General features: G+C 50.4%; 1 protein-coding gene across 1 annotated transcript in view; it reads right to left on the reverse strand.

Annotated features, from left to right (window-relative positions):
* Window positions 1-26,388, reverse strand: part of Fam135b (family with sequence similarity 135, member B) — a 139,677-nt gene that overhangs the window by 14,041 nt on the left and 99,248 nt on the right. Inside the window, exons 7-12 of the mRNA XM_013025133.1 lie at window positions 21,096-21,249; window positions 19,343-19,392; window positions 15,322-15,477; window positions 13,344-13,417; window positions 8,034-8,188; window positions 282-2,088 (exon numbers count right to left, since the gene is read on the reverse strand). Of these exons, the coding sequence (XP_012880587.1) occupies window positions 282-2,088; window positions 8,034-8,188; window positions 13,344-13,417; window positions 15,322-15,477; window positions 19,343-19,392; window positions 21,096-21,249 (2,396 nt within the window). The remainder of the gene's footprint in view (window positions 1-281; window positions 2,089-8,033; window positions 8,189-13,343; window positions 13,418-15,321; window positions 15,478-19,342; window positions 19,393-21,095; window positions 21,250-26,388) is intronic.

The following is a 26,388-nucleotide window of genomic DNA, read 5'->3' on the forward strand; positions in this document are numbered from 1 at the left end:
GGAATAATCCTGGTTGGTTTGGTTTTTTTTGAACATCAAACACATACATGGGGAATCTTGATATATTAAATTTCTAGGCAGCAAATTGTGGAAGAGCATCCAAGTACGCTCTCATGAGCTTGGCTTCTTGATCATTACTATCACCGCCTTAGACTCACTATTCGGCACTTCGGCACTATTTGGCACTTGGCTCACTTAGGTGGGCACCTACAACTCCTCCCTGCTTCACTAGCACGCGGGGAACTGAGCGTCTGAGGGGCAGGCGCGCACCGCCGGCTTACCTGGACATTCTCTCGCTGATGTCCTCCTCCAGCCGGCCCGAGTGGGTGGACATGGCCCCAAAGGAGCCCAGAGGCTGGTGGGTGATGGGGGCCGGGGTGTGTTTGGAGGCGAAGCCGGCCCTGGCCGGGGTCTCCTTGGGCACAGAAGAGAAGGGGAGGCAGGTGGCCGTGCAGGACACGGACAGGTTGACCACCTCCACGGTCTTCAGGCTGTCCAGGGCGAAGGTCTCGGCCGGGCTCAGGTGGGCTCCCAGCGTGGCGGGGCCGGCCTTCAGCTCCTGGTGTCTCCAGCCCTGGGAGGGCGCGGCGTGGGGCACGGCGGGGCGCGGGGGGCGCGCCTCGGGTTCCTCCTCCGTGTCCTGGGCGGAGCGTGGGGAGCTGCGGGGCGTGTTCGGGGAGTGCCCCGTGGACCTGTCCTGCGGGCCTTCCACGAGCGCTCCAGGGCGGGACGTGGTCCCAGGAGGCTGGCGCGGTGGTGATGGTGGTGGCTTCAGGTGGGGACCTTTGGTTTCTACGCCCGTGGCGGTGTTCTCAGTCCTGCCATCGGGGCCTTCGTGATCGAGGGGACCCCTGGCCCCCATAGGGAGGTCCAGGTACCTGGGGCCTGGCGGCCTGTCCGCGTCCGTGACTGTGCCAGAGAGCTCGTGGCCGGCTGCGCCGTCGTGGGTTCCGAAGCCCACGCGGGATGGGGAGCTGCGTCCCGGGGAGCCGGGGCTGTGGCTGTGGCCGTGCGTCTCCACGTCTCCAGCAAAGCCTCCCAGGCACTGGGCATCCTCGGGGCTGCTGATGTGGGGCGCGGACGCCGACTTGGTGAGCCTGGTGCGCGCTGGCTCGCGCGCCTCGTCCTCGAAGGGCAGGGAGCTGATGGAGGTGAGCGAGGCCTGGGTGCCGCTGGGCAGGCTGCCGTGGCTGCCCGCGTGGCTGCCGGCGTGGCTGCCCGCGTGGCTGTCTGCGTGGCCCCCTTCCAGCGAGTTCCTGTGCCGCGCGTGCCTGCGTGCCGCTGGCTGCGCGCCGTCCCGGTCCCCGGGCGGCTCCAAGGCCCGGCTGCGCGCCTCCGACCAGGCCACGGAGCTCGGCTCGCTCTCGATGCCCGAGTCGGAGATGAGGGACGAAGACCGCTGGATGGCCCCGGATGGCCCCGACAGCTCCTCTGTGCTGGGCTTCTTCCCCGGCTCCCCACGGGGCTCGGCCGGGGTGAGCGGCAGGCTCAGCAGCCCCTGCTGGGCCTCGGGCTCCGCTTCGGAGACGGCCAGTCTTTGGTGACCTCCACCGGCTCCCACTTGGCCCAGCACAGTCCTGTGGGGACCGGAGTGGTCTCTGCAGCCCCGGCTTTCATAGGGGGCGCTAGGGAGCGGCTTGGGGTCTCCTGGATGGGGGGTCTTATTGCTGGATTTCACATCAATGTAGGTCAGGGCCGGGCCCCGTCCGTCCTCTGGGCCGGTGCTGCTCCTCCGCGGCGAGTCCACCACGGCCAGGGCGTAGGTCTTCACCGCAGGCCTCTGGCCAGCCCAGCCCTCGTCCTTGGCCACGCCTGCCTTGTTCTGGAACTCGCCTATGGTCAGGTACACCTGAGACTCGGAGCACACGTCCACGTGGTGCGCCGTGGGCGCGCTCCCACCCGGCCGCGGGCCTCCCACGCTGTCCTTGTCAGAGCTCCTCTCGGGCGCTTTCACAGAGGACAGGACAAAGTCTTGCGTGAAAGGTGACTTGGGGGTGACAATGTGGTTCTCTTCTTTTCCTTTCAGATCCATAATTGCCGGGCTTGTCACTGGGACGTCGAAATTAGGGTAAAGACTCAAATTATGCCCTGCAGAAAAAGAAAAGATAGGAAACGGTGGGATAGTTCACAAATTGGGGTCCTCACAGTACACGAATGTCTGCGTGTGTTGAATGCAGAAGATTCTGAGAGTGCTCTGTGCCTGTGTCATGAGGAAATTCTCTTCAGATTTTTCAGCTTTCCCAACTGACAGAAGTGTCTTTTTGTTGTTGTTCTCTGGGCTCTATCTTGTTTATGCTAACCGGGTGACTCAGGTCGAAACCCTAAATAGTTTATCCTGATGAGATACACTGGACAGGGGTGGACAGAGCTGGAGACAAAGCCATATTTGTCTGCCATCTGGAAAAGACTGAATTCAATCTCTAGGTCAGCGGACCTGCTCTGACTGACAGCATGAGCCCTGTCCCAGGACTGACACACTGAGAATACAACTTCTGATCTAGAACCTCACAGACCTCATCTTCTCAAACCTAACAGCTGGATGCATGGAAGGCTTCAGAACCTCTGAGGTTGCATCTAGTGTCTAAAATGAAGCCAATCTTATGAGGAACTGTGCTCCTAAACGTGAAGTCTGACCTAAATCACCACAGTTAGTGTCTGATTTGCATCGTGCTAAAAAAGCTCTCCCATCTTATCATTATTACTTACTTTATACTTACCAAAGGTAGCTTAGTAACCACCACTTGTAAATATTCTTTCTCTATCTCTTCACACACAGTATTGTCAAGTAAGAAGATCTCTCTGCAGCCAGGAAGGCCTGACTGGCAACCTAGCTTGACATTGCTACTTCACAACTCTGAAACTGTGGACATGGGTAGAATGGTGGAACGGAAATATACTTTTCCTCTCCTCCCCCCGCCCTCTCTCTCTCCAACAGAATATGTGTTTAATCATGTGATTAAGTTCAACAAACCTTACTGCTGATGAAAATATTAGACACATGCTGCCTCAGAATGATAGCCAAATAAACTTTCTCTTCATTCCTGGGACAGGTACCTGACCCTGTTCAGGCAGTTAGGGATAGACAACAAGGTGGGAAATAAAGAGTGTAAATCACCTTTCTTGTTCCCCCCTCGGTTCAGGGAACTCCAGTTCCAGCGCACACATGCCTAGACCAGAGGCAAAATCAGAAGGCAAGCCCTGATTTTTGTCCTTTTGCTCCAGGATAGGTAAAATCCAAGCCAACAGACATTCAATCTAGTAGGCAAAGCCTTTTTCCTAAGGGACTAGAAACTTAATACCTAGCTAACCAGACAGAAAAGCTTCTGATTCCCCCACCCCACCCCTACCCCCCACTCCTGATGATAGGGAATGGTTTCCTGCCCAGAAGGTCACCAATTCCTCCATTCTACTTTTCCTCAAGAAACTTACTGTTTACCTTCAACACCTCTCTAGCTTACTGTTGTTCTTTAATTGGCAGAGAGAACAAGCCCCGCCCCTGGAAGGAGTCAGCAGATCCTCAGCTGAGAACAGTCATAACTCACAGTCAGGGCCACGGTAGGAAAGGTCTCCTATGGGAAAGGAGATTTCTGCTTTCTTCAGAAAGCACTCTTAACTATGATGGCTCTAACCAGGTTAATTATCCCATGTGATAGCCATGCTACCAGGAAGCTTCTAGAATTATTTCTTTTCATAGGCAGATGGCAGGAAGTCAAAGCATTAAAAATTTTAAGGCAAGGTATTCTCCCTTGTCTTCTCCCTTCCTCTCTCTGCTCTCTTTCTTCCTTATCTCTTTCTTCTCTTTTCCCTTCTCCTTCCTCTTCCTGCTTTCCTGCTTCTCTACTTCTTCCTCCTATTTTTCTCTTCCTCTCTCTCTCTCTCTCTCTCTCTCTCCTTCTGAGAATTAGTAACTGGACAAGCATAAATGCTTCCATGCCTGTCTTTAGCACAGTTCTGATCAGAGAACAATGTGATACACTGTTCATTTTCCATCCACACAAAACCAAAAAGGGAGACTATTTCCCCCGAAAGGTTAAGTCTTCCAGATGGTTTTCATAGATGTGAAATGAATATCATCTCTTCTGAGTGTTGTTATGGAGTAAACCACCAGGACATGAGTTGGAAACCACATGGGGTTTTCAGACAGGATCATCACTCACTCTGAGTGTGATTCATGACAAGGTCGAGGAATGACGTCTCCATCACATGGACGCAGTCTGTGCATCCAAAACACTGAGCACATTTCCCTTCCTCCGTGAGATCTTGCCTACGTCCACCACAAATCCCAGCGTGTTTTCTATACATGCATGGTGCCACTCATCACCCAGGGGATGATCCACTTCGTGCATCTCTTTTCCACTTGGGAGAGAGAAAAGCTTATGTTCTTTCTCTGTTGCCCCGGGGGAGGGGGGTAGGATCAAGTCTAGTACATATTTGATAAGTTGTATTCATGAAATGAATTGAGAGTAGAACAGAGATGAAACAAAACAAAGGATAGTATGCTCTTTAGTTGTACTGGCTTCCAAAAACAAACAAAAGCCCTCAGTATCATTTAATCCCAGACTAATAGTACGCTGACATTCCATGTGTGTAAAATTCTCCGACTTCAGCAGTGGACCAGGCTTAGGAATTGTCACAGCTACTTCTAGAAAGCTGAAACTCTCATAATCAGGTTCCTTGGCAGGAGATCCCTGTGAAAATATTGTGTTTGACAAGTTGCTGCCACGATTGTTTTTTGAACCCGATTTCCAGAGCATTCCTTACCTTAGTCAAATCAACACATCATTGCCACTATTCCTAAACACAGATCAAGATGCATTTTATTCATAAATCGCTTTGCTGAACATCAACTTCTTTGTACAAACTACTTTAAAAAAAAAGAAAAGAAAGAGAAAGTAACAATGAAAACACTAGTCATCCAACCAGTGGAAAAGAAATAGCCCCAAAATGAATATGGTCAGCATCCGGGGGTCACACTAGAAGGGAGACATTGTGGGCAGTGCTCAGAATTCTAAGGTGAGGATTCTGTGGGGCCATAGATAGAGCAAGAGTGAAGAGAGGAGGGAAGAGCAGGAGGTCAGGCAGAGAGAGGCCACATTACATTAGCTATTCATGGATCAATCAGTGGTATGGTTAGCATGTTACAAACACAGCTTATAAATTCTTAGAACATGCAGCATTGTATTGGCCTGACCCTGGCCAACTAAGACAGGCTGAATCAAGGACAACAAAGAAGCAATGCAGCCATGAGTAAGGCTCAGAATTATAACCCTGAACCAGAGAGATGGGCGAGGGTCAGACACAAGGAGGAGATAGAGCCAGGTATGTGTGTGCTGTTAGTGGGATTGTACTCCTTACGCTGTACTTGGCACTGCCATTCATGTTTCAAGGGTAGACTTGTCCATTATTCACCGTGACCCGGATAGGTAGAAATTGCAACCCCTTGTGTCCAACTTCACATGCTGGCCATTGGGGAAAAAAATGCAATAGTGCTATCCGTCCAGCCCTCACAAACTCACACAAATCAGGCTCACTGGGAGCCTGGAACGGAGCTCGGGTTTATGGTCCAAATGAGTGCACAAGTCATGGTGAATGGCTGATCACGACCCCACATTGTGTTTTCAATATGGAAGTGGAACTCTTTTACTTCCCACTTTATGCCCTGAGTAAAGGATAGATGACAAATATTTTCAAAAACACCATGGCAAGGTATTATATAAGTGCCCCCAAACTCACGAGGAAAAAAACAAAGTATATTGCTATACTTTTGAATCTGGGACTAACGTACTCTCAAAGTCATTTGTGACAAAAGAAGGAGATCAAAGCAAAGCATTACATTTGAGTGGCAATACGGACCTTGCTGTAAAGGTCATTTGGAGGATGGGAATGGATGAGGATGGTGTGTGTGTGGAGAAGCCCCAGGGAGACAGCCAGGCCTCAGAGTCACACAGCTGCCTGTGGCATTATAGACAGCCCTGACCCTGAGGCTGGAGGCCCAGGATCAGGCAGAGCAGAGGCTGCAAAAGAAGAGGTGCTGGCCCTAAACTATTTCATACATAGGGACAATAAATGGCTTAGAGAAACCTGCAAAGGCAGATGTCCACAGGAAGAACTCTGCTAGCCATGTATTGCTGAGTTGAAGCATCAAAGGCACTGACCTTCAAGGGAGAAGGAGAGGGTAGCAAGGGAGCAAGGGAGGCCCAGGAAGGTGGGGGTTGACTTTACCAGGGATGCCCAAAGGAAGGAGTCTCACAAGGAAAGCAAAGCTGACTTATAAGCAATGAAGATATGTAGTGTTCACACACTCCTGCGTTGCAGGGCTGAATTTTATATTCATAGACTGTCTGCTAATGCTTGGAAGGAAAAAGACGGGAGACAATCTACAAGAAGTCAAGATACTGGCAATATGAGAGAATCTAACCAAGGGTTTTTATTTCTTTTCTTCTCCAATGCTCCATATAGTTTATAAATGATGAACACATATACATATATGTATGCATATGTATACCTAGATTATACACACTGATACACCACCACATATGTTTACATGTATGTGAGTACCCACACGCACACACACACACACCACCCTGTAAGGAAACTGAACCCATCCTGTAGGAAACTGAATGTAGTAGCCTGGTAATCACTTTGGCTGTCATACACAGGATGACCACTAGATGTCAGGGTGCAGCTGAAAATCAAGTACACAGACACATTTTTGCACTGTCCTTAGAAAATCACCTAGATTTGGAAACAAGCTACAAGTCTCAGATGGTAGAATTTCATTTTGGTCCATCACTAAAAGGATAGGTACCTAGGCCTGTGGCTTAAAAGACCTCATAGGGAAGTCAGATTTGATTGTTGGCTTATGACCACATCACTCATAAATGATATTGATCAATATTCATTCTCTTTGTGCCTGTTTAGCTGAAATGGCTTGTGATAGTGTTTACAAGATTGAAGAGATAAAGCACACGGGCCTGTGACTTAAGGACCTGGAATTTTCTGGTCTTGGTTGGGTTTCCTTTGTCAAACAGCGGCAATAGACACGAAAGGGGGGATCCCTGCCTGTCCACCTAGGAGTTCGTGAGCAAAGTGTGACACCATCTGGAGACACAGATGCAAACGAAGCACAGAAACCCTTGCTCTTTCCTCATGGTAAGGAGCCTTCCATCCAGAGCCCAGTCACACCCTGCTTCTGAGAGCCTTTTCTTCTGGCTCACGACACAAAACAAGCACTTCACAGAGAGCTGAACCCAATGCTGCCACAGTTAAAGTATGATGACTTCTTCTTCCTTTATTAGTGATACTGTGATTTAAACATGGGACTTTGGGCTTGCGGCATAGGTGCTTTACCACTTGAGCCACACCTCCAGCCCTCATGTGCGTCAGTTACTTTTCGGATCTTGTGTCTTTTTGCCTGGGATGTACCCTCATACCAGGACCCTCCAAAGTATGGCCTCACATCTAGATGGGCTGGCAGACACAGACCATCACACCCAGTGCCTGATGATTGGTTGGAATGGGATCTTGCTAGTTTTTTTTGCAAAGGTTGGCATCAAATCCCCTTCTTAGTAGCTGGAATTGCAGGTATGAGCCACTGCACCAGACTTCCAAAATGACTTCATAATTGAGATGCACAATAGAGACAAGATCTTCATCTATGCTTAGTCAGTCCTGGTGTGTGTGTGTGTGTGTGTGTGTGTGTGTGTGTGTGTATGTTTGTGTGTGTGCGCACACACGCATGTGCACGTGCACAAGGAGACAAGGAATTGTGATCCTAACAGGTACTGGGCACAATTCCACCTAGAAGAGATCAAGGAAGAAGTCATTAACTGGTCTCTGGTTAGATGGTTGGTTTACCAGTATCAGTGAAATAAAAATCTTTCACAAAGTGGGTCAGCCTTAATTCTTGGGGCCGCACGGGCCTGACGGAGCCCTTCCTTTCTGCATTCTCGCTGTGGTTGGACATAACACTGGCAGGAGCGCCTGCATAGCCTCTTTCTTCAGTCTTTGCAAAACAGCAAAGTGAGACCAACCTGTCACCGGGCAATCCACGTATCTGTCCTCGAAGATGACGGGCAGCGTGTTCCAGTCTCCGTCGATGTCCAGGCACTCTGCGGGCAGCGGGGGCATGCTGGTGAGGTACTCCGAGTTCCGGATGTCCAGGGAAAGCTGGCTGTGGGTCTGTATCCTGCGGAGAACACGAGAGGATGAGCGTCTAAGCAGGTGGAAGTGCTCTACACGCGCCAGCCACCCTCTCACCCCACGAGTGTGCTCAGAAGAGTCCCATCAGAGCCTGGCAGTGACTCTGTCCATCCACCCATGCCAACCTCTCAGCCAAAAACAAACTCCAGGACAGGCTGCTTTGTGCGGGAACTGGGCCAGACACAGGTGTCAGCAGTTCCGGAGGTTAAGGTTAGGCAAGATACAGGTTGTCTGTCATGTACCATTTAGTGGAACGCAGTATACGCCATGCTGGAAGAATGCTAGCTGACCTTCTAAACAGCCAGGGATCTCACACACAAGTACACTGAAGGAATACTTTAAATCGGATTTTTGTCCACTCTTACTCCTCCACGTAGGGTCTGAGGCACGTTTTGGTATGATCATAGTGCTTTGAACGCATGCATAGGAATATCAGAATAGAAGCTAATAAAAAATCTAAAAGAAACTCCACCTAAACAGCCCCGCCTTCTGGTCATGGGGCTTCAACTCAGGTCCCAGGCATTGTCTGTGAGCTTTCTGCTCAAGGCTAGCACTCTACTTTGAGTCACAGCTCCACTTCAAGTGTTCTGGTGGTTAATTGGAGTCTCGTGGACTCTTCTGCCTGGGCTGGCTTGGAACCATGATCCACAGATCTCAGCCTCCTGAGTAGCTAGAATGACAGGTGTGAGCCACCAGCACCCTGCTAAACAGCCGCTTTTTCTAATTGCCTTTTTTTGTGGAATGAGGGAACTTCAACCAGAGTTCCTGTAATTCAGGAAGCATGTCTTTAATTGGCTTCTCTGTATAGGATTTAAGAAATATCCATTATTTATTCTCTATGACCTGAACAATTTTCCATCAACAGGAATTCAGTTCTAGGCATTGGAATAATCACGATTTCTCATTCCCAGATGAGAAGAGGATGGGTGGTGTTGGGAGAGGTGAGGGGAGAAACGGAAGGGGAGACATAGATAAAGATGTATTGCTCACAGACTGACAAACCGAACTGAAACTTCCTTGTACAACTAAAGATTATAAAAAATAAAATGAAGTTTTTCCTTTAAAGATGGGATAAATAATGGCCCTTTTCCTTAAATCTTTCCACAGAGATTTTATTTGACCTTAGGAAGTGAAAGACATTAACATTCCATAATTTTTCTCCACAACGACTCAATCATTTCCCCCAAAGAAAGAAAAGCATAAATAAGGTTGTGGATCTGGGAGAATTTAGCATGCATGTCTGTCTGTCTGTCCATCAGTCTGTCTCTCTGTGTCTCACTGTGGAACAGCCTGAACTCTGGAAGTTCACAGCCATGGAACTCGCCACAGGTCTGGCACAACCTCTTTAACCAGTTTGCTCATCAACAGATACCAGGAAGTGAGTCTAGACACATAAATGATCGTTAGTATAACATTTCAAATAAAACCCATACTAAGTACACCTATGAAATACACATCAATTTATATTAAATGTGGATATTTTATTTCCTTCTTCCATTGCTATTGGATGGGTCTGCTACATCATCTTTGAACACTTGAGACTTTCATGTTTTCTGAGTATTTAAGTGGGATTTTGTGTCAATCAGCTCTGAACTTCATACTATGAAAGGAATCTGGAACGTCCAGTGTGATTTGCAGTGCACTGAGTAATGTGTTGAATACATATGGAGATACTTCGGACTGAGCTTGAATCTGGGTCTGCAACCCGAGAGTCATGAGAAAGGCGCTGGGCAAACAGGGCTTGCAGCAAGCGCAGGAGGGTCAGGTCTGAGCTGTGTGTGACCCGGGGTCCTTCTAAAATGCAGATTCCCAGGCATGGGGCCCATAACTAACACAATTGCTTAGCATGTGTTCTAACAGTGGCTAAAGACGCTTGGGGCCCATGGAGTCCTTGCCAGTCTGTGACCCCAGGGCCTGAGAAATCTCTTATGTGGGACCCCCAGGCCCAGCCACAGGAATGGATGGACTTTGTTGCCAGCCTCACCTGGAAGCTGCCACGCCTAGCTCAGTCTCCGAGCACCGTGTTACAGATTCCTGAACAGAGAGGCGGGGTGGGTGTACAATGCTGGAGACTAGGTTTGGTATAGGGAGATAGGGTTGGCATGTGGCCAAGGGTGGTAATGGCTAATGGCAGACACCACTTTGATCGTATTGGGAATGCATTACAGCTATACTTCTTAATGCTTCTGCTTAAAGAAAAACTCTAGAGGCCTGGTATCTGATAAAATGATTGACATGTCCCAGCTGTGTCTGAGAGGGGAGAGTGGAGTGTAAGCTGATGGACTGGGCAAAGATCTGCTCCCAGTGAGCACCTCCAATCATCTGGCGCAACATGAAAGTGGGGGCCCTACCGGGCGCCGGGGGCTAGATGCTCATTTGTCTTTTTTCTTGGCTATCAGAACCCTGAGTTCTCCAGATATTTTGGAACCTGGGGCTCACATCAGCACCCTCCTAGGCTCTCAGATCTTTGCCTTTGGAGTGAGAATTCCATCACCAGCTCCCTGATCCTGAAATCCTCAGACTGGCTGCGTCACACTTCCACAGCCCCTGGCTCTCCCGTCCTCCATCGCTGATTCCATTTCCCGAATAAACCCCTTCTCCTCTACATTGCCCTATGGTTCTTGTCTCTCTGGAGAACCTTAAGACAGAAGATTCGCAATTATCAGGTGATAATTAATGGAAGAAAGTAGCAGAGGACTGTCCTGGCGCATTCTGTGCAGCCAGGGACATGAAGATAGCCCCTTCCCCCTCACTTGGCTTTGATTTTTTTACCCTGTCCATCACCTAATATATTATATAATTTATTGATTTCTTCTTTATAGCAGTAGCTGCGTCATAAGGTAAATGTGACCATCAAATGAGCCAACCTAGGTATAGAGCATCTTATAGAATCAATACACTTTTAAAAAGTCAATGTTACAATCTGGGCACAGAAAACACGAGGTCAATGCCCAGGTCACAGAAATGAAGGCTCCAGTATTCATCTCCGTGGGCTTCCTCGTTTCCACATCCAGCCGACAAACATTCCTTCACAGTTACTTCGTGAGACGCACCACCACACAAATGCCCCAGGAGACAGAGCGGAGGGATGACCACACACAGCCGGCCGCTGACTCACGCCCAACGCCTGGGTGGCAAGAAGCTGTCCGCCCTCCACGACGAGCTGGCCAACACTCACACTCCCAGAAACACAGACACGGAATGACAGTCTCCGCAAATACTCCTCATTCCCACCTGCTCAGTCCTGTCCGGTCCTGTCCTTGCCCTCTCCACTTAACAAGTCCTGTCCCAAATCTACGAAGCTGAGTTCACAGGCTGCTAAACAGTGGTGACTTATTGTTGTAATCCAAGCCAGCGTGGTCTGGGTTTGAATCCCATGGCTGCCACCCATCCTCCAGAAAATACAATCTCCTAGGGCACAATCTTGTACCTGGCAAGGTCCCTACTCAGACAACTCCATGAAATGATACTAGCTGTTCCTCTTATGTGTACACACACACACGCACACACACACACACACACACATACACACACACGTGCATGCATTTCTCCATAATATATCACAATTTGTCACTCATTGCTATTTATGCCTAAGCATTTCTACCACCAAAACATAAACTCCGTTGGATACACAAGTTGTCCATATGGTTCACTGTTGAATAGCCTACACCTAAAACGAACGCAGCTCTAAGGATAATCACTGAAGGAAGGACTCTCCCTCCATTTAAATCTAATCTACCAGTTCAGAGGGTCTCAGTCACCAACTTGACGTCACACGTTGGAGCATCCAGACTTCAATCCATGTATATGAGATTTGAAGTTAGGGTCCAAATTTCTCTTTGCAGGTAAAACAGTATTAGCTATAATTACTGTAAGTCTACATTATTTCCCCGGTCCCTAAGGCCCTACCTGAGCCAATCTCTCCCTGCCACTGAGTGAGGACTTTACTTCCTCTTCCAGCTTTTCCTCTGTATGTGGTACAAAGGAATCAAACCAGGGCGTCACACATGCTAGCCAAGCACTCTTACCACCAAGCCACCTTCCCAGCCCAGCCCTCTCCTTGGCTAGCTGCCCACCCCTTCCTGCTGCTCTTTTGATTTCCCTCCTCACAACCACCACAGAAAGGTCCCCCATCCCACCCCACTGATGCCACAGCTCCAACCAACTCCCTCCCCCCAAGGGGTACCTTCTATCCTGTGACCCCAGGCCACTGGTACCTTACCACAAGTCCTGGCTTTGTGAGACAGTGCTCAAAACCCTTAAAGTTACAGTAATATTGGTGGGTCTAGCTCTTCTGATGTTAGACTTGTACAAAGTGTATTCAGGTGGTGCAAATGGCGGCTGGAAGAAATGAATGGGTAAAGGACAGACCCCAGCCACCTCTGCAGTCGCTAGCCTAACAAGCAGACATATTTTCCTTGGTGCCCCCTTGCCTTCAGAACCCAACTGAAAATGCTAGCGGATTCTGCAGATAGAGCATTGCAGGGCAGAATGCAGGTGGGAATCCCACAGCTTGCTCCTCCCACTAGGGGACCTGAGGCCTCCCCTGGGCACACTATCCCCACCCTTGTATTCATTCAGAAAACCAAAAGAGACTTGTGGAACGCGAGCCCAAAGTTCTCAGAAGAGTCTCTGCCCCTCCATGCCAAGGAACCTAGGAGAGAGCATGAGCTGCCACCTATCCTCTGACTCCTCTTCCATCTTTCTTAGTCTTTTCTGGTAGAAGGCAAACTTAAACAGCCACCAATCCTCTTCATTAGAGAGCTGCTCTGGCTTCATGATTATGCTAACTGTGCTTGTGACAAAGCTATGGGCAGCCCGGGTCTGTGGTCTGTTCTGACATGGCTTGTGACCACACCACCTGCATGTGATTTATTTTTCAGAGAGGTAGACGTGGATGTCGGCAGGGATGGAGCAAGTCTTGATGGTGTCCCTAGAGCCAGGATGACACTGGACCAAAGGAACTTTTGGCTGGTGACCCTCTCTGACCCCTGCAGCTCCCGCCTCTGCAGCCCAGGAACTGCAGAGGGGACTGGCAGAAGGGAGCGGATTTCTCTCCATCACAGCCAGGGATGGAGGAGAGAGGACCTGGGTGGGAAGAAGGGAGGAGGATGGCGTGAGTGGACACTGGGGTCACTTACAGATTCTCCTGGAAGGTCAGGACTGCCAGCTTTTGGTGCTCCATATAAAAGAAGGCTTCAGAAAACCTCCGGACCTGAGAAGCCAGACAATACCAACAATGTAATTCTTTGGGTGGAGAGGACCTCTACTTTCTAAATTGAAAGGTTGAACAGGTACGTATTCAGTTGTGGTCAGAAGAAAGCTCGCACATGCCTGAAGATGTGAAGTGGTTGGTCTCTGCTGTCCGCCGCTGCCCTCACCCCTGCCCAGCGCTCAGCTCACAGCGAGTTCATCAGTTCCATGCGTGTTGATGTACCTGTTCCTGCAAGGCTTCCTACCAGCTTTGTGCTTGTGTGTTAATCCTTCTGAGTGTGGGACCTTTGAAAACAGTTCTTATAAAAATGGAGACTGCCAGGTGCGGGGGGCTCACATGTGTCATCCTAGCTACACAACAGGCTGAGGTCTGAGGTTCTTGGTTCAAAGCCAACCCGGGCAGGAAAGTCCATGAGACTCTTGTCTCCAATGAACCACCAGAAAACCGGAAGTGGCGCTGTGGCTCTAAGTGGTAGAGCTCTAGCCTTGAGTGAAAGAGCTCAGGGACAGCGTCTAGGCCCTGAGTTCAAGCCCCACAACCAAAATATGGAGAGAGACTAAGCAGGCTTTCCAGAGCCAGCCCTGCAGGTGTGTCCTCAGATTTCTACTCCTCTCACTATAAATAAGAAGATCGGCTTTGTTCAATACCACCTACTGCTAGGTGCTAAACTTGTAGTAAAGAAACACACCAAGGAGGCTGGGCCACATCCTAGTACATGGGCTGCTGGAGCCGGGGATTCCCAGAGTGAGAGCAGACCAGACAGCAACAAGTCTACGAGACTCCATCACCAATGGCTGAGCAGAGCAGAGGGGAAAGGGTTGGATGGCCCAGCCCCGCACAATGGCTGGGTGTGGGGAGGGCATGCACTGTCAGCCCTAGCCACCCAGGCTGGCCAGGCTTAAGGGGGACCCTACCTCAATACAACCATTTTTGAAATGGGCTAGAGGTGTGACGCAGGTGGTTGAGTGCCTACCTGGCAAACATGAGGCCCTGAGCTCAATCCCCAGTACAGCAGGGAGAGAGGGAGAGAAGGAAAGAAGGAGAAAGAGAGAGAGACAGACAGACAGAGAGAGAAACAGACAGACAAAGACAGAGACACAGAGAGAGAGAGAGAAAGAGAAAGGGAGGAAAGGAGGGAGAAGGAGCAAGAGAGGGGCTAAGACAAGTCCTTATATTTAAAAGCACTTTTCTACCATATAAGATGATGGTAAGTGAAATGAACCCCAAGATATGGACACAAGAGGTTTCTCTTTGTTGTTGTTGTTGTTTTTAATGTACTCTGTGATTTTTTTTGTTTCTTTTGTGTGTTCTTCCCTCTATGGTATAGCCCCTGTTGTCACTGTACTTGGTTTTGGTACCCTGCATCTTGTATATACATTTGTCTAATTGGGGAGGTGAAGGGGAATAACAAAATGCTGAAACAAGGACACAGGATGACCCATGGCAACAAGGATACCCACAAGACACCATGATGGAAATGAACTTTACAACTTGTGGGGGGAGGGGAGGGATGGGGGAGGAGGGGTGGGAAGGGATAGTAGGAGAAAAAGGAGGCAGTAACTATGCTCGATAGGAAATGTGCTCATTACCTTACTCATGTAACTGTAACTCTTCTGTACAGCATCTCTACAATAACATATAATTCCCAGATACTTTCTAAGGTCCTATGACAAGCTCTGTGCTGGTGGGACCCCGGGCAGCAGGTGTGGTGTGAATGGCAAGGCCTGGGTCTGGGGGCCATAAGTGGACTTGTCCCCCTGCACGTCCACGTGGATTCTCCTCAGCTCTTTTGTCTGGAACCATCCCGTTCCGATCCCACTCAGTGAACTAACTCTAGTAAAAATGTCCTCAGGAGAACAGCTGGGTGGGGTGGGTGCATGCGCGTGTCGCCGTAGGCCATTTACCCTCAGGGTGTGGTGCTCCTGGGTGAGGTAAGTGGCCACCTGGGAGTTGAGGGTCACGGCGTCCAGGAACTGTGTCCACAGCGCCATCAGGTGGGATGCCAGCCAGGCCAGGTCCCTGCTGATCTGCTCAGCTATCTTCTCCGGATTGTTCAGCATCTGAATGTGCAGAAGGGAGGCGCAGTCAGGAAATGAAGGGTCGTGGGCAGGATGAGGGTGCTCCTGGGACAGAGGCACGGTCCCTGGGAAACCTCCACGTGGGGGAGGAGGGGGAGGGGAGGAGGGCAAGCTGGATTCTCCAACCTGAACCCCTCGCTGGGGACCAGCAGCCTGCTGTCCCAACGCTCGGCTCGGTGTTGCCCCGGGGAACTGCCAAGCCCTCAGTCTGGCTTCAGTGTCTCCCGAAATCCTCCTCCTTGCATCTTTGCTTGCCTCACCATTCAGCTAGAAACCACTGAAAACTCAGTTCTAAAGACAGGAGGTGTGGCTCAGGTGGTAGAGCACCAGCGAGTGAGTGAAAGCATCAGTCTAAGCCTTGGTTTAAAACAAAAAAGAAAGATAAGGGCTGGGAAGGTGGCTCAATGGTAGAGCGCTTGCCTTGCATGTACGAAGCCCTGGGTTTGATTCCTCAGCACCATATAAACACAAAAAGCTCAAGTAGTGCTGTGGCTCAAGTGGTAGAGTGCTCGCCTTGAACAAAAGAAGCTCAGGGACAGTGCTCAGGCTGAGTTCAAGCCCCAGGACTGGAAAAAGAAAGACAAGAACTCAGTTCTAGTGACTTACTTCTGACAACTCTGGGACTGACCTCTCCTGTCTTAGTTTGTCCTTGAAGTCGGCCACAGCCCTCTCGGGGGCTTCCGGACACCTGTGGCTTGTGTCTCTGCCGCGTTCCCTCCTTGCCTGCCCTTCTCCATATCCTTGCATCCTAGCACCCTGGCTGAAAGTGTGAACTCTACACTAACTCCACGGGTGCCCTGGTGTCTGTGGGTGACCTCCACAGCCATGCTGCAGCCGGGCTTCCTGGGCTTCCGGCTCTGGGTCCTGCGACTCCCCTCCACCTCTGACACAGGTGGGAATTAGAGCTCAGCCGCCAGGGCAAATGAGCACAAGACAGGAAGCTATCCATAATGCATGTTTGGGGAACCATTATCCTCTCCCCCCCAGCTGATTAGACAAATGGCTTCACATAAGGCTAAAGCGGCTTCTAATGAAGCGGCAGGAGGTCTTCGCTGTGCTCACGGATGCCTGTGACACATGGCTAGCAGGGCTTTCTGCAGACCAGGGAGGGCTGCACATTAGCAAGCAAGCGGCCCCGGCCCAGTGCTGCGTGCCGGCTCCACCCAGCTGCTGGCCACTGCCCCCAGCTGCCTGTCCACCCTTCACCCCCAGCTCGGCTTATGGGGAGCAAGCAGCAAGCTATATTTTATATTCTATAAAAACATATATTGCTATCTTAAGTAGTAAGCTGGGCATCAGTGGCTCACACCTATAATCTTAGCTACTCAGGAGGCTGAGAGCTAAGGATCAAGGTTCAAAGCTAGCCTGGGCAGGAAAGTCCATGAGACTCTTTTTTTTTGGGGGGGGTCCGGTCGCGGGGCCTGAACTCTGGGCCTGGGCGCTGTCCCTCAGCTCTTTAGCTCAAGGCTAGCGCTCTACCACTTGAGCCACAGCACCACTTCTGGCTTTTTTCTTTTTGCTTATGTGGTGCTGAGGAATCAAACCCAGGGCCTCAGGCATGCAAGGCAAGCGCTTTACCACTGAGTCAACTTCCCAGCCCCTCCATGAGACTCTTATCTCCAGTGAACTACCAGAAAATAGAAAGTGGTGCTGTGGCTCAAGTGGTAGAGTGCTCGCCTTGAGCTAAAGAGCTGAGAGACAGCACCCAGGCCCAGAGTTCAAGCCCCACAACTGACAAAAAAAAAAAAAGGATATTTTCCACCAGGTACTCTGCTAGTCCCTGACCGATTTGAGGTCTCTAAATGCTGGGCTGGGTTTCCTGAGGACCCTTCTGCCCTGTGCAGGGAGCACCACCCTCCCCCGCTGCTCCTCCCCAGGCTTTGCAGCCCCAGCTCCTGCCGGCCCTGGTCAGGGCCACCAGAGCCACGCTGCCCCCATTCCCGCGGTGTCTCTGGCTAGGAGCTGGGCCTCACACTGCCCACTCCCTCTGCCTGGATGTCTGACACTGCTCTCCCTGTGTCTGGCAAGCCAGCGTGTTTCCAGAACCCTCTGAGACAGAACCAGCCCCCCTCCCCACCCCCCCCTCTCTCCTTGCTCCACAGAGCCTGGTCCTATCTCCAGGCTCAGGCTGCAGACCTGGCTGCTCTTCCACATGGGTATGTTATGCCCTAACGTTAATTTTCTGAGTGACCAGCACTTAGCAGATGCTCAGGAGCCGTCCTAAGGCTCACACAGAGTAAAGGTATGTGGAAAACCACTGCTGCAGAGCTCCGGTGTTCAAATCGTCTTAAATCACCTAAAGCAGGGTCCAGCCTTCCATCCTGCGGCAGGAGCAGGTGCTTGAGATGGACGCATAGATTCGCTACACAGCCACCAGGTGGCGATGTTCTCCGTCTAAATGGCAGGGTGTGTGGGTGAGCCTGGTTTGGAGCAGCACTGGGGAGAGGGCAGGGTTTATCTCCCCCCAGCCGGCCAGGTCCACCTGTCAGCAGTAGATTCATGCCGGTCCCACTCACCCTTCCCTCCTGGTCACCCAGCCCCCTCCTGCAGCAGTGACAAGTAAAGGCTGCAGCAGCAACACAGTCACTCAAAGTCAAGATCCAGCAACCCCCCTAATCTGGGGGTGGAAAGGAGGCAAGGCCTGGCCTCTGGTGAAGCGTGTTGGGTAAACGCTTTGGATCAGAGGTGACGGAGTTGCTGTAGACGCCGGCAGCCCGGCAGAGTCCGGCACCCAGCCCTAGGGCCGGCTAACTCTCAGAAAGCCATGCTCCCATCCTCAGAAAATGAACAGGGACATGGAAACGCTTCCCTCAGTACAACACAACAGATGTGCCTCCACTCCGTGATGCCGGTACCCATGCTGGTGTGACTGCCACTAATCCCCGCCACCCGTCAGATTCACCCCCTCTGAGGGGTGAGGTACCTTCGTCTCCCCAGTTCCTGGCACAGAGCGTCTGCAGCAGCGGAGCAGTTTCAGGGGTGTCTTTTGTCATTTCTAAGGTCCTTTTGGACCCACTGAGTTTATGTTAATAGGGTGGCTCACACCCTTGGACCCTCGAACACCTTCACCTTGGGGGTTGGTTACCAGAAAGATCTACTCAAGATGAATGCATGGTGATTTTCCCACTTCGGGGACCGTGTCGATTGTCAGCGGGCAGGTTTAATCCAGCGGTGCTTCGCCCTGCAGTCTCCCTGAGAACCTAACCAGCAGGGCCTGGACAGCTGTGGTGGGTGGCATCCCATCTGCCGGAGGGTGACCGTGCCCAGCTTCAGGGACAGAAGCTTGCCCTCCTCGCCCCTTTCAGACCCCACCCTATGCACCTCTTCATCTACATCCTTCGTTGTATCCTTTCCGCAACCACACTAAAAGTTAGAAACCTGTTTCCCAAGTTTGCTGAGCCATTTGGTCAAATTATCAAACTGAAAGGGGAAGCCTGGCTGCCTCTGATTTAAGAGGCAGGAGAGGCCCCGGCCCTGCCCCTGGTAAGTCTTAAAGGACTGCGACTTTTGCTTATGGGACCAAATGACCTTGATCATCTGACCTTGAGCTATGGTTAGCATGAGAAAAATCCCTACACCTCTGATGCCGTAAGTGTTCTGTGGTAGAAACCAATCTTAGCAGTTCCTTTTCCTCTTAGGAATGGCATCCTGTGTCTTCATGGCTCCTCTGGCCTGGGAGATTGATCCAAGCATTCCAGCCTGCGCAGCGCACAGTCCCCGCCCCATGCCCGGGATCTCCCCCCCCCCCCCCCCGCTCAGAGCCTGGCTGTCTGCTCAACACAGGCAGCAGTCTGCTTCCTGCCTGGAGGCTCCCCTTCCTTCCACCCAAGGTCAGTGCTCGAATTACCTGTAGCTCAGAGCACAGCCGAGAGAGTGTTTCTTCCACAGCCAGGGCCTCTGGGAAGGAAGAAGAAAGATCACACAGTTAAACAGACATGTGCCAGAATGGGACTGCTGACTAAGAGAGAGGCCTGACTTTCCAGTGAGCACTGAAGTCAAATGTCCTCTCACAGCCCTAGAGGACACCTGCCTATGAGTGCTTACACACCCCATTGCAGGATCCAAGGTAAGTGCGCATTTATTTGTGCCATTTTGCCACAGATACATACAGTCAAGGACTTGAATATCCACCTTGCAGATGAAAAGGTAGCAGCCCAGAGAAGCAGGTACAGTGTGAGCCAGCTGCACAGCTCCAAGTCTAGGAGGTCAGTCAGCACCAGAACCTTCCAGGCCGCTCACAGGCAACAGGCTGTCTACGAAGAACCAGAGGCCTCCGGAGATGTGCAAGCAGACACTGCCCGTGACTGTCTGGACTCATCCCTTGTTCTCTGATAAAATGCTCCGTCATTTGGAGTTGGCTCTGATACGTTTTTCTCTATCTTTAATTCCCTTACCCTCCCTCCTTGCCCTCTTTCCTTCCTTCCTTCCTTCCTTCCCTCCTTCCCTCCTGCTTTCCTTCCTTCCTTCCAGCTCATTTGTCCACTCTCACAGCACATGTCTGGAGTGTGGCGTGACATTAGAGAACCCTGCCCAGAGGTGAGCACAGGCCTGTTCCTCAGCTCTGCTCCACCTTGCCAGGTGACCCTGAGGATTCTTGGCCCTTCAATTCTGTCAGTCAAGAGCATTTGCATTCCACGATGTTTGATCACTGGAGAATTCATGTGCAAGAATTTGTTGTCCTCAGAACACTGTAAGTGTGAAGGAGGACAGGTACTGCATGGTTTCCCTAATCACCCAGATCTATGTGAGCTCTGCACAGCTCTGTGTGCACAGCTCTGCATTCTAGCTGGGAAGCTCTTTGTGAACATCGTTTCATGCAACTAGGTAGCTTTAGGAGGTCGTTGGGGTTGGGACAGGTGGCGGAGAATGGTAGCAGGTATGTGGGTGGTACTCACAAACTGATGTGTTAAATTAAATCCCCTTTGTCCAACTACTTGAAGATCATGATTTTAAAAGTTTGTTTTACACTCCTGTAAACTGTAATTTTTAAAGTTACACCCTTCCCTAATTTTTTTTTCCTTTTGTGGTTCTGGGGATTGACATCTTAATCATTTTTTGTTGTTGTTGTTTATGTCAGTCCTGGAGCTTGAACTCTGGGCCTGGGTGTTGTCCCTGCGCTTTTCAGCTCAAGGCTAGCACTCTACCACTTGAGCCACAGCGCCACTTCCAGCTTTCTAGTTGCTAATTGGAGATAAGCGTCTCACGGACTTTTCTGCCCGGGCTGGCTTTGAACCATGGTCCTCAGATCTCAGCCTCCTCAGTAGCTAGTATGACAGGCATGAGCCTCCAGCACCCAGCTGACACCCTAATCTTTAAAGGCTGTTAACCAGCATTTCCCCACACCCCAAAGAACAATTTAACATTATGCCCCAGGTGTGCCTGGTATGAAGTAAATGTTCAAAAGAGTGGTTGGTGAATGAATGAATGAGGCACACTGGAGGCACGCGGCCTTTCCTTCACACTTCCATGGTCCTGCCCTGCAGGGAGGAGGGAGCGCGTGCACAGAAACCTGCCTAGGTGCTAATGTCCTCCCTGTGATGAGTCCCAGCCCCGCCCGGGCGCCTCCTCCCCTGCGCTCTGCCGGCCATACCACCGCTTACTCAGCTCGGCGTGGGGCAGCTCCGGGACGTCCCGCATGATGACGTGGAAGTAGAGGCGCAGCCCGCGGTAGGCGTGCAGGAGCAGGAAGCACAGGTCCCGGTGCCACTTGCGGGCATGCTGCATGCAGTTCTCCGAGGGCACGTAAAAGCTTCCCTGCGGGGGCAAGGCGGAGGCAAAGCTGGGCGCTCCTGTGCCTGTCCCGGGGGGCACAGCTCTCCCACCCTCTGCCTGCCCAGGTCTCCGTTCACAGAACAAAATCGCTGGAGGTTGGAGCTTGAGGTGGTGGCAGACTCCTGTAATCCCAGTAGCTGGGATGCTGGGGTGAGGCCAGCCTGGACAAGAAGTCAGCGAGCCCTCCATCTCAACCGACAAGGCAAGGCTCGGTGGGTCAGTGCTACACCCCCAATCTAGGTTTGTACTGGGCAATAAACATGAGACCCTATCTCAAACAACTGATGCCACGATGAGCCACGGGTCTGACCCAAGTGGGAGAGCAACGGTTGAACAAACGTGAGTCTCTGAGTTCAAACCCCAGAGCATTTGGAGGCTCAGGGAAGGAGGCCTGGTCCATGGGAAGCCTGAGGGATGGCTGAGATTCCAGGGAGAAATGTGAATTTCAATCAGCTCTTTCTTCCTCCAGGAAGGAAAAACTGCGATAGCTCTCTTCTATGGCATTTACATTAAAATATAAATAGTATTATAAATAATATTAGTAACAATATCAGTAAACGACGAAGATGGTGGTGATGATGAAGATGCTGCTGCTGGTGATGATGATGATGCGGCGATGGTGGTGGTGGTGATGGCGGTGACATCGACAATGATAGTGGTGCTAGTGGAGACGTTGGTGATGGTGACAGTGGCGGTGGTGGTGATGGTGGAGCTGGCGATGGTGGTAAAAATGGCCGTAGTGATGGTGGTGATTAAGACGCTGCTGCTGACAGCCGGACACTTCGTGTCGACTGCCTAACCCGCTTCAATCCCCTCTCCCCAGCTCAGACAGGGCAGGCAAAGGCCGAGCCATTATGTTCCCGTTCACAGGAAACAGAGGTTGAGAAAGACTCTTGTGGCAATTTGACAGGTAGTTGCAGATAATGCCATAGGGGGAGAAAATGCCTTGCACAACAGTAGTGTGTCGTGAGCTGAGTCTCTCATGTTGAAGTGCAGCTCACAAGAGCTCTGAGTGTTAGAATGGATGTAGCATGATTTGTTTGTACAAAGTAGTCTGACCACTAGGGCAAGAGTCTAAGTCCAGAACACACTTAGAGGCTGCGGGAAGCAGCAATCCTTTCTGTGTCAAACTAAAACGCCTCCCCACCCCCACTCCCTGCTTAGGCCCAGCTGCCATTCTGTACCGGTATTTCCTGGCTTTGATATTTCCTGGAACTCCTTGCTTCTTGGCTTCGGTTGTAACAGTCAGCTATGTGCGCTGCATGTAACAAGCCGGCCGTGTCAAAGGCATGCCTTCTTACCACCCGGCTTGAGTGGCCACTTCCCACTGACTTCACCGGTCTCCTCCAACAGCCCCCTGCTCCCCGGCCCCACACCCGGCCAGCTGTGATAAGAAGAGCATCTCTGAAGGACAGACAGCTTCCCCCAGGACGAACTACTGGTTACAGTGGTTCTCACTCCCTTATGATATACCATGATCCTGGGAAAGGCAATGAGCCTGGCTCCTTAGAAATGAGGAGAAGAAACAAAGCCACCCCAGGGGTAGGGGTCAACATGGAGCAGGCCGCCATGCCTAGGAGGTGCGCACGGAGAGTGGGGACACACCCGCCTGGGCAAAGCCACGCGCCTCCATCAGACCCGCCGAACCCCTCGGATGGCTGTGCTCTCTGAGCAGAACTTGGAGGGGGCGGGGCTCCCGAAGACAACACCGAGTAAGCTCCCACTGTGGGGTCCCGGGTGTACAGAGATGCCCGGTTCTCTGAGCAAGAGCCCAGCGTGGGTGCCCATGCATAGACCGTGCATGTGGGTTTACTGCAGTGAGAACCTGGTCTTCAAAGGCACACACAACATTCACCAGTGTTCAGAAGCAAAAGATTTCCCCCCTTTCATAACCAGCAATTTCAGTCCAGTAGAATGGCTGTGTCCCCTGACCGAGCACTCGGAGTCTCTGTCTCTAATCTCTGCCGTTATGTGAAGATGGGGCTCAGAGCAGCCCGCGGAGCTGTGGGGAGCCAGCTGAGCTCGGGCACCACAGGAGGCGTGTCACCCCCCAGGTTTGGAGAACAAGAAGGAAATCAGGGCTTGTGAATCATGGGATCGTCCCTCGAGCTTGAGCTCAGCGGACCTTCCATAAGCAGCATTAAGGGTCCCATTTAGCTTTTCAAAACAGAGCATAAACAGGGAAATCAGAAACCTCAACCGCACCGTTTCCAATTCTCTAGAGGCTCATGCTTTCCTGTAGAACCTCCTAGAACTCATACATATATGTAAATGTTAACAAACATTTTATATATTTATTTATAAATATTTGATATATATCACATATCTATATATACATATTGTTCGTATGTTTGTAAGCATACAGAGATGCACCCACACATTGGAGAATGTTCTGGGCCATCTCTCCATTGTTTTATCGGCCAAACCCCTCTGATCAAACACCTGAGTAACAGGAACCCCTATTTCCATTCCATGGATCAAAAGAAGTGAGTGAGTCACGCACAGTCCCTTGTTTGCCAGGAGCAGAGATGAGGATCCAAACTCCGGTGTGGGAAGAAGGCAGTGCGTCCTCAGCGGGCAGTGCGTGCCCCCCCCGGGCCGTGCCCGACAGCAGACACATGCTCTCCACAAAGCTGGGCTTGCTCTGACAAAAGCATTAATTTAAGTCCTGCGGTGAGTCTCCATTAGCTGTGACTAAGCAGACTTGAAAAGCAGCAGTGAGGGCTTACCCAGGCCTCACGGCCAGCAGTCTCCCTGCCCCATGTCTGTCTGTCTGTCTTGCACTGATCAGTCCTGCCATTCGTTCACCCCGTTCACAAACCCACCTTCCGCCCTCCACGGCCTTGCTCTGAATGGTACAGAATGCAGGATTGTACGGTGTCCATGACTAAGCTTGACTTTTGCAAACAGATGCAAACACATTCCTCCACAGAGACATAAAGACAACTTCAGGGAATCTGCAAAGGCTGACGCAACACGATCTCTGAGAAATAAGAAGTCAAAACGCTAATCCAAAACAAAGCGCCAAAGGTAGAGATGGCTGAGGATCTTTACACAAAACAGCTCAGTTCTCTCTAAGTGACTCAATAGTGTGGCCTTTTGAAAGTGAGTGATGTACCATGGAAAATCCGATTATCTAGCCCTGTGGGCTGTCAGAGTCCAGATCTGTGCAGAAAAGCCAGGCCACCGCCTTTAGAATTGGGAAGGCAGAGCTCCACCATCTCCCTAGCAAAAAGCCAAGGACACTTTAGAAACCCACTTTTCACTGACGGCAATGAAATCCTGAAATAATAAAGCTGGAACCGAACAGGGCCTGCATTCTAAAGGCCCCGCCCCCAGTACCTGCACAAAATAAGACAGCTGTTTCTGCCTGTCTGTGCCTGAATTTGGTGTAGAATATAGATTCTGGGGCATGAGCTACAGTGCAGTCATCTCTCTCTATATCTTTATTTTATTTTATTTTGCAATATTGCCACTTAAATCCAGGCTCTGATGTTTGCAGCATGCTTGCTGCCTCATTCCTCGGTACGTGTGTGTGTGTGTGTGTGTGTGTGTGTGTGTTTGTGTGTGTGTGTGTGTGTGTGTGTGCGCGCGCGCTGTTCCTGGGGCTTAAACTTGGGCACTGTCCTTGACTTTTGTGTGCTCAAGGTTAGTGCTCTACCACTTGAGCCACAGCTCCACTTCTGGCTGTTTTTACTAGTTAATTGGAAAAAAGAGTCTCTCAGACTTTCCTACCTGGGCTGGCTCTGAACCGTGATCCTTAAACCCCAGCTTTCTAGAATTACAGGAATGAGCCACTGGTGCTTGGCTTCCCAGTACATTTTAAATACCAATTATTTTAATCATTTTGAGCTAAAGTCCCACATTTTCACTTGGTTATGTATGGATGTTACCATGCTGGGGCCTGAATTCAGGCCTGGGCACTGTGCCTAAGCTTTCTTATTTTTCCTCAAGGCTAGTGCTGTGCCACTTGAACCACAGCTCCATTTCCAGCATTTTGCTAGTTTACTAGAGATAAGAGTCTCACTGACTTTGCTGGTTGACCTGTCTCCAAACCATGATCCTCAGATCTCAACCTCCTGAGTAGATAGGATAAAGGCGTAAGCCATCTGATATATGTTTTATTTTTGCCCTTGACCTTACCAACAAGCTAGAGAGACAGGTACACACTATCATGCCTAGGTATTGATTGAAAATGGCTCTGAACCAACATTTTCCAGGGCTAGCCTCTATCCCCGATCCTCTCAACCTGTCTTCCAAGTAGTTACATCCCTGGCTATTTATATTTTCTTTATTGTCTCCCTAACTTCGCTTGGGCTGGCCTTGAACTCACAATACCCATGCACTGCTATACTCAGATAGGACTCTTTCTGTCTAGTTATTCTCACACCACTAAGAGGTAATTTTACATTTTGTAGACAAGGTAACTGTCAGTGGCTTGCTAATAAGGATGACCCAGGGTGGAACATAAGATGTGTGATCTGTCACTAACTTTGGAAAAGTACTTGACACTTGTGCTCCAGACTGAACCTCAGTTGTTCTCAGAAGGCAAGAATGAAGATAATAAAGAGAGATAGTCCCATCCACAAAGCTCACAAACACGTGCCCGCCCCCCAGTCTTCTTATAATCACGATTGGAATAAATTCCCCATGACATACTTAAGTCATATCCTCTTCTTTAGATCTATTTAGAACTTCCAGAAATAATAGCTGTTAGTAATCACATACTACCCATATCATTCATAACACAGAACGTTACTAAGTTGTTTGAGTTGAGGGAATATTGTCTCACACTGTAAGTTCCAAGATTGGGTTCGCTGTCGTAACTGGCCTACTAGAAAACACCTGGAGGTGTTGAATGCATAACAGGCACACGTGACCGTTTAAAACCTGCTTCCCAGCTTTAAGTTCAATCCTTCAAGTTCCACTGTGGCAGCATCTTGAAGGGTTTGGTAGATGGGCAAGGATGAAGGGTACCAGAGAGAAGTTAGGAAACAAGGTTCATAATCTGTAACTGCATAACAAAACTGAGATCCCAGTAACAAAGGCTACTTGATTTTGTTTCTCCTGGTGTTTTCAAAATCATTTCAGAATGATATATGTAAATATACTTCATTTGGA

This window comes from Dipodomys ordii, unplaced genomic scaffold (genome assembly GCF_000151885.1).
Source record: "Dipodomys ordii isolate 6190 unplaced genomic scaffold, Dord_2.0 Scaffold82, whole genome shotgun sequence".
Lineage (NCBI taxonomy): Eukaryota > Metazoa > Chordata > Mammalia > Rodentia > Heteromyidae > Dipodomys > Dipodomys ordii.